The 12,048-nt window shown below is 40.1% G+C and overlaps 1 protein-coding gene across 2 annotated transcripts in view; it reads left to right on the top strand.

Moving 5' to 3' along the window:
* Positions 1-12,048, top strand: part of prd1 (pleckstrin homology domain-containing protein pruning defect 1) — a 218,090-nt gene that overhangs the window by 64,379 nt on the left and 141,663 nt on the right. For both annotated transcript variants that reach the window (XM_090382672.1, XM_090382670.1), the window contains exon 5: positions 4,213-4,314. In XM_090382672.1, coding sequence (XP_090238798.1) covers positions 4,213-4,314 — 102 coding nt within the window. The remainder of the gene's footprint in view (positions 1-4,212; positions 4,315-12,048) is intronic.

Here is a 12,048-nt window from a genome sequence, read left to right as displayed (position 1 = left end):
GTCTCTTTGACTGCCTAAGGGCTTTCAAGTATCCTAGACTATTGTTCTGCTCCGGCTATAAAGTGATTTCCTGCCTGCTACCCCTTGCCTTTTGGTTCCAATCCTTGGGAGACACAGTGAAAGCAAAAGCTGACCTAGTTCGCCCAGGAGAAAACAAAACTATTTCTTGACCTGAATTTAACCTCACACAAAATGCACTGCCTAAAACTTAAGAACAACAAGTGTGCATGTCATTTTGCTTGTTGCAGTTGGTAAAAATGGAATAAACTGAAATCTACCCGCTTATCCGAAGTGCCTGCAAATCCGTACTTGCCCATCAATCAAAACTGACAATCTCCATCATGTCGAACTGTGAGCCGGAAAATAAGGAAGGAACATTGTCCCCCTAACAAGATCCAGGAGTGACTTTGCACAAAATGAATCTCTGGGAGGTCAAAAAGAAACTAGGCCTGACCTCGCCTGCAAGAAACGTAATAGGGAAACTGCAGCCAAAGTGGACAGAGATCCCACAACGCCATTAGAGATAACGATTCCACAGATATGACAGCCATATCAAATACCGACCAAGCTTACCGATACATTCGTGACTCTGAACACCTGTATTCAGGAACAGTAACTGACGAAGTGTTCCCCCTTAAATCTGGCTTGGAAGCTCTCATGGCCAACCTGACCAACTGGATTACAGCTGCAATTTGCGGAGATATAATAAAGATATGGAGCCAGATGGAATGCATCCTTTTTGACCTTCACGTCAACGAGTGGCTCAAATCCAAAGTGGAAACCTACTGGGAAGAGCATGGAAATGAAATGCTACAGCGCACTCTCTCTTATGTAGATGTTCTGAGGAATCCTTCAAAAAAGAATACTGAAGCACACAAGCCCACCCAGATAAAGAAAACACTACTAAAGGAGCAACATCTGGTTTTATTAAAACCCAGTGGAAGACAGCCCCATGGAATCGAGTGAAGCCGTCAAGATGGCTGTTTTACAAAAATTAGCAAGCGACTTAAAGAACACCTGTATCAAATCAACAAGAAAAACCAGGAATATCGGAGTAATAATCGAGACTGCAATGCGACACGAAGCCCAGACAATACTTGACAACCCAAAAATTTCCACCACGAAACTCACAGCTGAGACCCACAAAAAGAAAGGTCCAGCAATTCTTGTCTTCGGCATCAATAAAAACCTCACACTGGAACAAGTCGCTGAAGAAATCTATTGTAGAAACCTCCAAGGTGAAAGGAAATTTACCAGCATCGAAGATGCGGTACGACCAAAGTACTAGACCAAAGGAAAATCCTCCCAGAATGTAAACTGGGTCATTGACCTCTCTGCACAAGCTTGGCAAGTAATTAAGCAGCAGGACAGGGTATACCTTGAGTGGACCAGCCATAGATTCAAAGAACACATAGCTGTCCTAAAGTGCTTTCACTGTTGCAGGTTTGGCCATACCACACACACACACACACACACACACACACACACACACACACACACACACACACACACACACACACACACAGGTCGATTCCATGTGTGGGCACTGTGCCCAGAAAGGATATAACTTTAATGCCGCCCTAACACAGCTGAGAAACCAGTTCAGTTTGCGCCAGCTGTAAACTAGCAAAAATGGATTAAAAGCATTCGATAAGGGATAACAAGTACCCGGTTTATCTGAATGCAAGAAGCACACAACAACAAAGAATCGACTATGGCCCCATGTAAGACATTTAACTGTACAATCATGAAATTTATGCAGCTAAACACTCAGTGAGTGCATGCTGTCATGGACCAAATAAGAATAAAGGCTGACTCCCCATTCATTCAAGAGCCCTATACAAATGCAAGAAAAGTCAGGGGATATCCACTTACATACAAAATTATACAGTCAGAAGAAGACACTCCCTGGGTGGCTATCCCTGTTAGGAACCCACAAATAACTGCCACCAAAATTCTTACCCTCTGTACCCCATGGGTGGTGTGTGCCCAGCTTATAGGGCCTATGGGATCGCTCCACATCATCTCATTGTACTGTTGCCCAGGCGAGGACATAGCCCCTGCCATCAGGTATCTGCAAGCAGTCCAAGCCTTTCTCCCAGATGGGAAGATTATTCTCTGTGCCGTTGTCAACTGTCAACCTTACTGCAATGTGGCACAACAACTCGGAAGACCGCTCGGGCAACCACACTGTCTGGCAACACAAGGACTTTCTCGCTACATAATCTCTTGTAATCCTTAACAAGCCCAACAACATACCCACCTTTAGTAACATCCTATGGGAATCCACAATTGACATCTCAGCAGCCACTAAGATCACCGACTGGCAAGTCTGCAAGGCTTGGACAACTTCCGACCATAGGGTGATTACTTTTAACCTTCAAGGCTCAGTAGAACCAGCACCTTCACCTAGAAACAATATCATCTGTTATGCAATTAACAAAGCAGACTGGAACCTCTAATTCAACGGTTCAAGCTTCCCTTCAAATTTCTGGAAATACCATTCTCACCAACCTCAACCACAGCCAGCATCAGAGAAAAATAACATGAATCACAGCCAATGTCTGTGACAAAACAATCAAGAAGAAACACCCTTTCCCGAGTGCTGTTCCGTGGTGGTGCAACCAACTGGAACATCTCTGCCATCAGGTTCATGCAACATGGAAAGCATTCCAACATGCTCGCCATATCCCTACCTGGCCACCCCATGAAGTTGATGCTCTACACAATAACTACCGTAGGCTAAGGAATTACTACACTAGCTTAATTAGAGCCAAGAAGAAACAGTCATGGGAGCACATGGTCTCCATGACTTGAAACAGCACCCCCTGGAGAGTTGTGTATCGCATTGTTACGAACAAGCTCCCCACAGGTGATGTCATCTCTACACTCACCCCGCAGGGCACCACAACTCTCACATGGGAAGAGTCAATAAACAACACCTTGGACACCCTGTTCCCACTAAACACAATCCTCAATCCAGCCAGCAACAAGAAATCTGCGATGAAAATGCATCCTACAGCTCCACTTCTATTAGAACAGCTTTTAAACTTAGATGAATTAAAATTTGCCATTGGCAAAACAAAAAACAAAAAAAGCCATGGTTAGACTTCATCGAAGCAGAAATAATTAAGAAGCTCACAGAAACGCAATGAAATCTCCTCAGTCTGCATAACCATTGCCTGGAAGTTGGACTTTTCCCAGATGACTGGAAAGAGGCCAATCTATGCCTCATTTTGAAGAACCCAAGTTAGCCACCAGAGCAGCCAAGGTCATACAGACTCATAGCACTCCTTCCCGTTTTAAGCAAAATTATTTGAATGTCTTCTCTTTTCCAGATTGGAAAAACACTATGACAGTGCAAATCTCCAGTTCGCAAACCAGTTTGGCAGAAGATGCCCTTTGACGGACTCTGTCAAAAATTCAGCCACCAAATACTTCTTAGTAATATCAGTGGATTTCGCCAGGGCCTTTGACTTGCTCTGGTGGCCTAGTATACTACGAAGACTCAGAGAAGTTAGCGTTCCAGCAAATCTTTACAGCTGCATATAGGACTATCTGCACAACAGAAGTGTTACAGTCAGAAATGCCTATTGACAAGTCTACAGAGGCTGCCCCAAGGGCTCTGCCCTTGACCTGTTCCTATGGAATGTGGTCATGGATGAGTTCCTGAACCTAGATCTGGACCATTTTTCCACCCAAGCCTTTGCAGATGACTTGATTCTGACTGGAAACAACAGCCAGTGAAGCCCTAACAAAGCTACAAGAATGGGCCATCCCTATGTTATAAAGAATTCTGGAACTAGGGGACATAAATTCAAATTACAGGAGAGGTTTAGAAAGAATACATTATAGGAGAGGTTTAGAAAGAATACATTATAGGAAATATTCTTTAATCCAGCAACTATAGGTAGTTGAAGATGACTGTTTAAAAAATTCTAAGGTCAAATGGATAGTTACCTGCATGTGTAGGGGGAAGTATATAATTTTTATTTTCTTATCTAGTTTTTACTTTTTTTTTTTTTTTTTGGCTGGTGCAGCAAAACCCTGTGGCTTTCTTACACTGTGTGGCTAATACTAATGTTGAAAATATCGGGTTTGTAAGCCATATTAATGGAACACTACAAGAATACAATATTTTTTTGTGAAATTTAAAGCAATTTTCCACAAGAAAAGAAAATTTATGTATTGTTTTCCTCTATTCCTTTACAGGATAGTGCATTTCTAAATTGTAAAGTGGCCCGATCAGCCTCTCAGCAGCAGAAAATGAATATAGATACTATTTCAAATTGTAGTCTTGGTCAAGATTCACAGGTAAAGTTCACAAGTATTTTGCATATAATAAAGTAATTTTTTATTTTATGTCTACATTAAAATCATCATATCGCAGAAGGTCATATGGAATATCAAATCTTAATATGTAATAAACTGTTCCAGTGGATGTGGATGAGTTTGGAGATTGCTTGGAGAACACTTCCTATTGGATATGCTGACCGGGCTAGCAGGGTGGGTAAAGTGCCTGCCTGGCAACCTGAAGGTCGCGGGTTCGAATCCCGCCTCGGGCTTGGATCAAAGTACCGCAAAAAAACCTTGGGAGGTGCATTATGGCCACAGAAGCTGATGCGCCAACAACTACCAAAAAAAAAAAAAAACCCTATTGGATATTGTATAATCTCAACCACGAATTTTTGTAGGGATGGTTGAGGGTATGTAGCTGTTTTAGCTTGTTTAGACTTAGTTTGTTGGTGCTAGTGTCTGAGACAATGAATTCCATTCTCTACTTGGACATTTTGGTCAATTATGCTCTACCTGCACTGTGGGCAGTGTTATGAAATTGATATAGTGAGAATCATATAGTATTACTTAATAGCATTGACATTAAAGTTTCACTGGTTGCCTCAGAGCCCTTAATGCCATCATTTAATACTTTTGGGATGAATCTGAGCAGCATTGGAGAAGGCTGCTACCAAAATAGCCTTCTTCCGCACTGGCTCTGGCATCTGGTTTGTAGGAGGAATGGAAGTGAAATTCAGCTAACACCTACCAGAAGCTGATCGGAAGTGTGCCCAGGAAGATGAAGTTGCCATACAGACCAGTGATGATATTACTACATATTTTTGGATTGAGTCTTTTTTGCAACTACCTCTGTGTGAAATTACTTTTGGTCATGTGGTATATATTACAAAAAGAGTACATTCAACACATCAACATAATTTGGGTCATGACCAGGATTATGGAAGTCAAACATTGTATATTATGCACAAGTAAAGTTTTACCTTAGATCATATACCAGTAAATGGAGTGCTTGGATTAAAACACTATTGCTGATCCCTTATGTATACTTAAACAGTAAGCAGTTTTGTGGTTTATTAATTATTTTCCCAGTGTACTGCTCTTGCCATGTCTGCTGTCACAGAACAAAACATGCACAGAAGTTCATCCAATTAGAATTGAGTCTATATTCCAGTCCATTAATTCTGAAAGAGGTTACACATGAAGATTAGAAGTCTCACAGAGATTTCATTCTTATTTTCCTTGGCTGCAGTACTGTTTTAAATTTTCTAAAGCCAATGTTTTCTCAGATCATGAACAGAAATTATTCTTGTGGGTATAAAATATTTTATTCCATGAACTACCTAAAAATCTTTTCCTTTATCTAAACCTCGGTTTTTCAATAAATGTATTAAGTCTGTTCAAGATAAGAATGTTAAATATCAAAATTGGCTTTTATCCAGATCTCCAACTTCATTTTCGCTTACACAAAAGCTTGCAACAATTGTAAAGCAGTTAAGCAGTAAATCAATCCAAATTAGATCTTGAACAGGGGCTAAGAGTAGAAAAGTTGCTTCTTGTCCAAATAGTAGTTGAGCATCTGGTCTCTTGCCAAAGCCATTGGCAGTAACTTTTTTCAATCTATACTCCTACCTCTGTTGAAACTTGATGGCTTGTTTCCTCAGCTAAAGATAAAGCTGACTTGCTAGTATCATACTCTTCTTCCAACTCTGGTATTGATGATCTTGGCAAGTTCCCTCCTACAATTCCCAGTACACTCCACTCAATTCCTCCTGTGGTCTTTCGTCAAAGGGATGTCAGGATTTTGAACAAGCTTGATGTCAAGAAAGTTCCAGATCTTGATGGCATTTTTTTTTCACTTCTTAAAACTTGTGCTCACAAGCTTGCTCCTCTTCTGTGTTGCCTTTTTACACTTTCTTATTCCACTGGTGTTTTCTCTTCTGTTTGGAAATTTGCTCGCATCCGGTCAGTTCCCGAAAAGGGTGATAAATCCCTCCCATCCAATTATTGTCACATGCACCTACCTTCAGTTTTTCTAAAGTACTGGAGAAATCTATTACCTGCCAACTCCTAAACTATCTCTTCAAAAAGGCCTATGGGGCTGGGTAATTCCATATTGAAATAATTACACTCAAACACCAGCCAAGCGGTTAAAGTTTTACTATAAAATAAGATATAAAATAAATATGATACAAATATCGGTTAAACTAGACTATTACATAAATACAATAAAATAGGTTAAAACAATTAAAAACAATGCTAAAATCGTTAAAATATACTAAAATACCGAAGCTTCCGGAGATCACTGTCCTTCCTCAACAGTATACTATTACTGGCAAGACACATCCTTAAGTAACAGGCCCATGGCACTCAAACACGTGTAGCCGACCGGGCTAGCCGAGTGGGTAAAGTACCTGCCCGGCAACCCAAAGGTCGCGGGTTTGATTCCCGCCTTGGGCTTGGATCAAAGTACGGCAAAAACCTTGGGAGGTGCAATATGGCCACAGAAGCCGATGTGCCAACAACTACCAAATCAAAAATCAACTCAAACACGTGATTCATCAGGCACATAGTCGGCATTTCCCACTTGCGCACCGGAAACGGATGTGACTCGGGAGCGTGCCATACGAAATCGATCATCACGTCTGAAGACAACCGCCTCAAACAGGGGGTGTAAACGCATACCCCTGTCCCTGTTGATAGTATTATGACTAGATGCACCGATTCATAAGCTCTTGAGCCACTTGCGTTCCCAGAACCCATGGGCACGGTCAGTTATGACCGCGTCTTCAGGGGAGATCCGATGTTGCTTCTCCCAGAAATGCTCCGCCACAGCAGACCTCCCATAGTTCGCAGTCTTTATAGTGGTTGTGTGGACCCACTGTAGTACCCCCCTGAGGATAGAGAAATGGAAATATGTAGGGTCACGGCAGACCTCAGTAAGTGCGGTTACCTCCAGAAGGTCTTGGACAAATATATTAATAGGGTTGAGCCCAATCGTAGGGAGTCGCCTGCCCCTGTGGCCACTGCATACATCCCTTACTATCCGGGCCTTTCAGAATGTGTTGTACGGTCATTGTGGGAGTGTCAGACTCGCTGTGTGCAACTTCCGGGATGGAGGTTGCACACAGTGGTGTCGCAAGTTAAAGACCCCGTAACCCAAGACTCCACTAGTAGCGTGGTCTATGAGATTAAGTGCCCGGATTGTGAGGAGTGCTATGTGGGTGAGACGAGGCGATGTTTAAAAGACCATCTGGGGGAGCACACGACCGCTATAAAGACTACAAACTATGGGGTAGGTCTGCTGTGGCAGAGCATTTCTGGGAGAAGCAACATCGGATCCCTCCCCTGAAGACGTGGTCATAACTGACTGTGCCCATGGGTTCTGGGAACGCAAGTGGCTCGAGAGCTTACGAATTGGTGCATCTAGTCATAATACTATCAACAGGGACAGGGTTATGCATTTACACCTCCTGTTTGAGGCGGTTGTCCTCGGATGTGATGATCAATTTTGTATGGCACGCTCCCGAGCCACTTCCGTTTCCGGTGCGCAAGTGGGAAATGCCGACTGTGCCTGGTGAATCGCATGTTTGAGTACCATGGGCCTGTTACTTAAGGATGTGTCGTGCCAGTAATAGTACACTGTTGAGGAAGGAGACAGTAATCTCCGAAAGCTTCAGTATTTTAGTATATTTTAACGATTTTAGCATTGTTTTTAATTGTTTTAACCTATTTTATTGTATTTATTGTAATAGTCTAGTTTAACCGATATTTGTATCATATTTATTTTATTTTATATCTTATTTTATAGTAAAATTTTAACCGCTTGGCTGGTGTTTGAGTGTAATTATTTCAATATCCTAAACTATCTCAAAACTTTCCATCAGATGAGCAATTGCCAATATGGATTCCATCAGTGTCAATCCACTGGTGATATATTTCTTCTGTTACCCATATATGAACAAATTCAATGAGAAGTTTAGAGAAACTCGAGCAGTTGCTCTTGACATTTCTAAAACTTTTTGGTTGTGTTTGGCATAGAAGTCTTCTAAACAAATTTCTATCTTATGGATTGCCAACTGTTTTTTGTAATTGTGTTTTGTATAAAGTTTTCTCTCTGCTTACTGCAGGTGATGATAGATGGCCCTCTGTCTTCTAACTTCTCCATTAATGTGGAGAACTTTGACCCTACTGTTCCCCAGGGTTCAGTTCTTTCTCCCACTCTTCCTCTCTTATATTAATGACCTTTTCCCATTGACTGGAAATTCTATCCATAGTTTTGCTGATGATGGCACCTTGCATTTTACCTTATACTCTGAGAAATACCTTGCCCTGCACAAACAGCTTCAACTTCTTGAGTATCCACCAATTGCTGATTTCCAGGTAATTCTCCAGTGGAGCAAAGATAACTTAGTTAATTTCAATCCTTCTAAAATTCAGTCCTGTCTTATATATCACAAAAAAAGGATTCTTCTGCTCCTGTGCTTATCTTCAACAATGATTGGTTTCAAGATGAGATCACATATCTCTATTAGGACTACCCTGATTTCTAATCTCTCTTGGCTAAGTAACTGGGTTCTGTCTTTCATTCTCAGCGTTTTTTAAACAAGAACATTCCTCAAATCTGCCCTCCCATGGAATATTGATTTTGCATATGGGATGGTGTCCTAAAACCTCTTTCAAGCTTTTAGACTCCATTCAAAAGAGGGCAGTGTGGTTAATTAATGACCCATCTCTTACAAAGTCTCTCCATTATCTGTCTCATAGACATTCTGTTTCTGTTGTTTTTTTCTATAGATAGTTTCAGAGGCACTGTTCTGAATTTGATTATGTAATTCCCCTCTCTTTCTAAACCAGTCTGAACGTGTGCTGCAGTCAGTCTGCATCCATATGCTGTCCAACCACAAACTCACAAAACCAACTTTTCTTTTACTCATTTATCCCTTCAACTTTTGTTTTTTGAAACAACCTTCCTTCAGATGTATTTCCTGAAAATTACAATTTACAGAAATTCAAGTCTAATGTCAACTAGTGCTTCAGTCTTTTTAATTCTCAACCCATTGGTTCTGATATATTTCGTGTTTGAAGAGCCATAAAAAAACAGCATAATGTAGACATATCCAATGTATGTGAATGTCCATTGTTTGCTGAAAGTAACTTTTATGAAATGTCGTTGAAAAGGGGATCAAATGTTAAAATTAAAGTTTTACATAGTCAATAAAAAAAATTGTTTTTCATGTAGTAGAATTTTGTGAAAAGCAAGCCCTATGATTCTTTTTTGCAAACATTTGAACAGACTTCTTCAATGACTGGAATGTCTAGAGGAAGAGTGTGTGTGTGGAATAAGGAATGAGAAGCTGAAATTTGATGAAACATGCAGTTCTTTTAAATTTCCTAAAAGCATTGTCATGTTTGTCCCATAACTGAAATCAATGATTTTGTTAAAGGCATGATACGTACAACGTAGCCGAGTGGACCTGGGTTCAAGCCCATGGCTGCTAAATACAATTGATGTTTGTATTGATGATTTATTATAAACTCCTGACTTGGTGGTCGTGCTGGAGTATAAACAAGAACTATAAACATTTGACTAATCAAGAATTTCCAACAATAAAGGCAATTCTTCAAAAATTGAAAGAGGACAGAACGTTTAATGGAAGCTTCAAGTTTAAGAATGATTTTATAAAGGCTGGGATATAAATGGAGTCAATGTAAATCTAGTTATTTAATGTTAAAATAAAAAATTAATATTAAATGTTGTTGAATAAGACATATAAGAAGTATTCATCAATACAGTGAAAATGGGCAACCAGATGTTTATATGGATGAAATGTGGCTTAATAGCTCTCACATGGTAAAAAAAAAAAAAAAAAAAATCAGAAAACTTAATGTTAGCCCAGCCCGTCAATTGAATTAGGCTGCAGCTAATCCCAGAAAACAAAAGTACCCACTTAATTATATGCCATGCAGGAGGAAGGATGGTAAGATTTATCAGAAATCTGCTTCTAATATATAGAGCCAACCAGACAACAGGAAATTATCATTAAGAAATGAGCTGGGCACATTTCAAGAAATATGTAAGAAATAGTGTAGTACCAAACATGCCATTTAACAGTGTGTTAGGGATTGATAGTGCTCTATGTCACAAAGTTTTATGAAAAAAATGCCATCAATTCCAAAAAGCAAGATATGCAAGAGTGGCTTTGTGAAGGCAAAATACCATTCACTTTTGACTTGTTAAAAGATGATGTATATATAACTTAATTAAGTTACACAAGCATTGTTACAAAAAATGTGCTCTATGAATTATTACACGGTTTCAGCCTTTTGCATGGTATGGAGATAAGTAAGTGCTGGATTAATATGGAGACAAATCAAAAATATATAACTGCTAATAATGTCTGCTTTAAAGTGGAGAACGTCAAAGAATTACTTATGAAGAAACTTTGTAAATTGACTGATATATGGGAAGAATGCTGCGAACATCTTATTCACATTGAAGTTGAATACACAACCAATCAGCTAGCTATCAACAACAATATTGAAAATTTCGTTGTATAGTTTAGTGAAGAATGAAGATGATTTGTTCAATGAATCACAATGATTATTTGAAAAATATACCCATTATAAAAAATAAATTATTATTTCTAAAACTTCATGCTTTGGTCAGTATTTAATTTTCCTTAAACTATACAGTTGACATTATTAAATCTTCCCGTTGACAAGATACCTTATGGAATATTGCCAGTTTTCAGCTAAATAAACTAAATAAGCAAATGTTTTGCTTTTCTATACAAAAACAGGCATTTTTTAAAATAAGCTCAAGCATTTCCCATTCTTCCACCAGCAGCACAGACCTTAGCTCACCATGTGACCGAGGAGTTGGCTATCAGCATGCAGTGCTATGCCCAAGGGCATTCCACACATGTTCAATCATCTAGTGATTGTGCTGGCCTCAGCAGTCATTGGATATCTTCAGTTTCAAGATATTCCTCCACCACTTGAGCTCTATATGCAGTGGTGTTGTTGTTGTGCATGAAAAGAAAATCTGGGCCAACTGCACCCCTAAAAAGTCTCACATAGGGTTCAAGGATCTGTTCTTGGTACTTCTATCAAAAAACATGAAGAGGAGTGTAGCTATTGATCATTATTCTGCCCCACATGAGAACACTGCATACACCATAAAGTGTCCCTTTCTCTGATGTTGGAGGGATAGTACTACACTCCTCGTTGTCTCCAGATGAAATAATGTCTAGAATCTGTTTGTAGGCTAAAACGAGACTCATCAGAGAACAGGACTGTACCCCATTTATCAGGACTCCAAGTCACATGTTCATGGCACCAATTTTGATCAGCTCTATAGTGGTTTGGGGTTTATGGGATAAAAACCACTGGCTTCCTTGTATAGAGTCCACTTGAATTGAGCCTTCTTAACACAGTCTGGTTGGAAATGTTTTCATCTGTGGCTGCAGCAACTGCAAGAGACAGTTGATGACAAGACATCGTAGGATTCTGTCTTGCTGTTAGAGCCAGATAGTGGTCTGTGCTGGTTGACATAGCCCTTGGGTGACTTTGGCCAGCCCTTCTTGTAATGGTTCCTATTTCCTGAAACTGCTTCCATAGTGCCAAGATGACACTGCACGACACATTAAGTCAACATGCCACCTCTGCCTGTGACTGCCCAGTGTCAAGACATCCAACAGCCTGCCATCTCAAAGAATCATCTAAACATCGACTTGCCATCCTGAGTACTGG

Source organism: Mastigoproctus giganteus, chromosome 10, assembly GCF_048544385.1.
Source record: "Mastigoproctus giganteus isolate SK-2022 chromosome 10, ASM4854438v1, whole genome shotgun sequence".
NCBI classification, from domain to species: domain Eukaryota; kingdom Metazoa; phylum Arthropoda; class Arachnida; order Uropygi; family Thelyphonidae; genus Mastigoproctus; species Mastigoproctus giganteus.
This window is presented reverse-complemented; position numbering and strand designations above follow the sequence as displayed.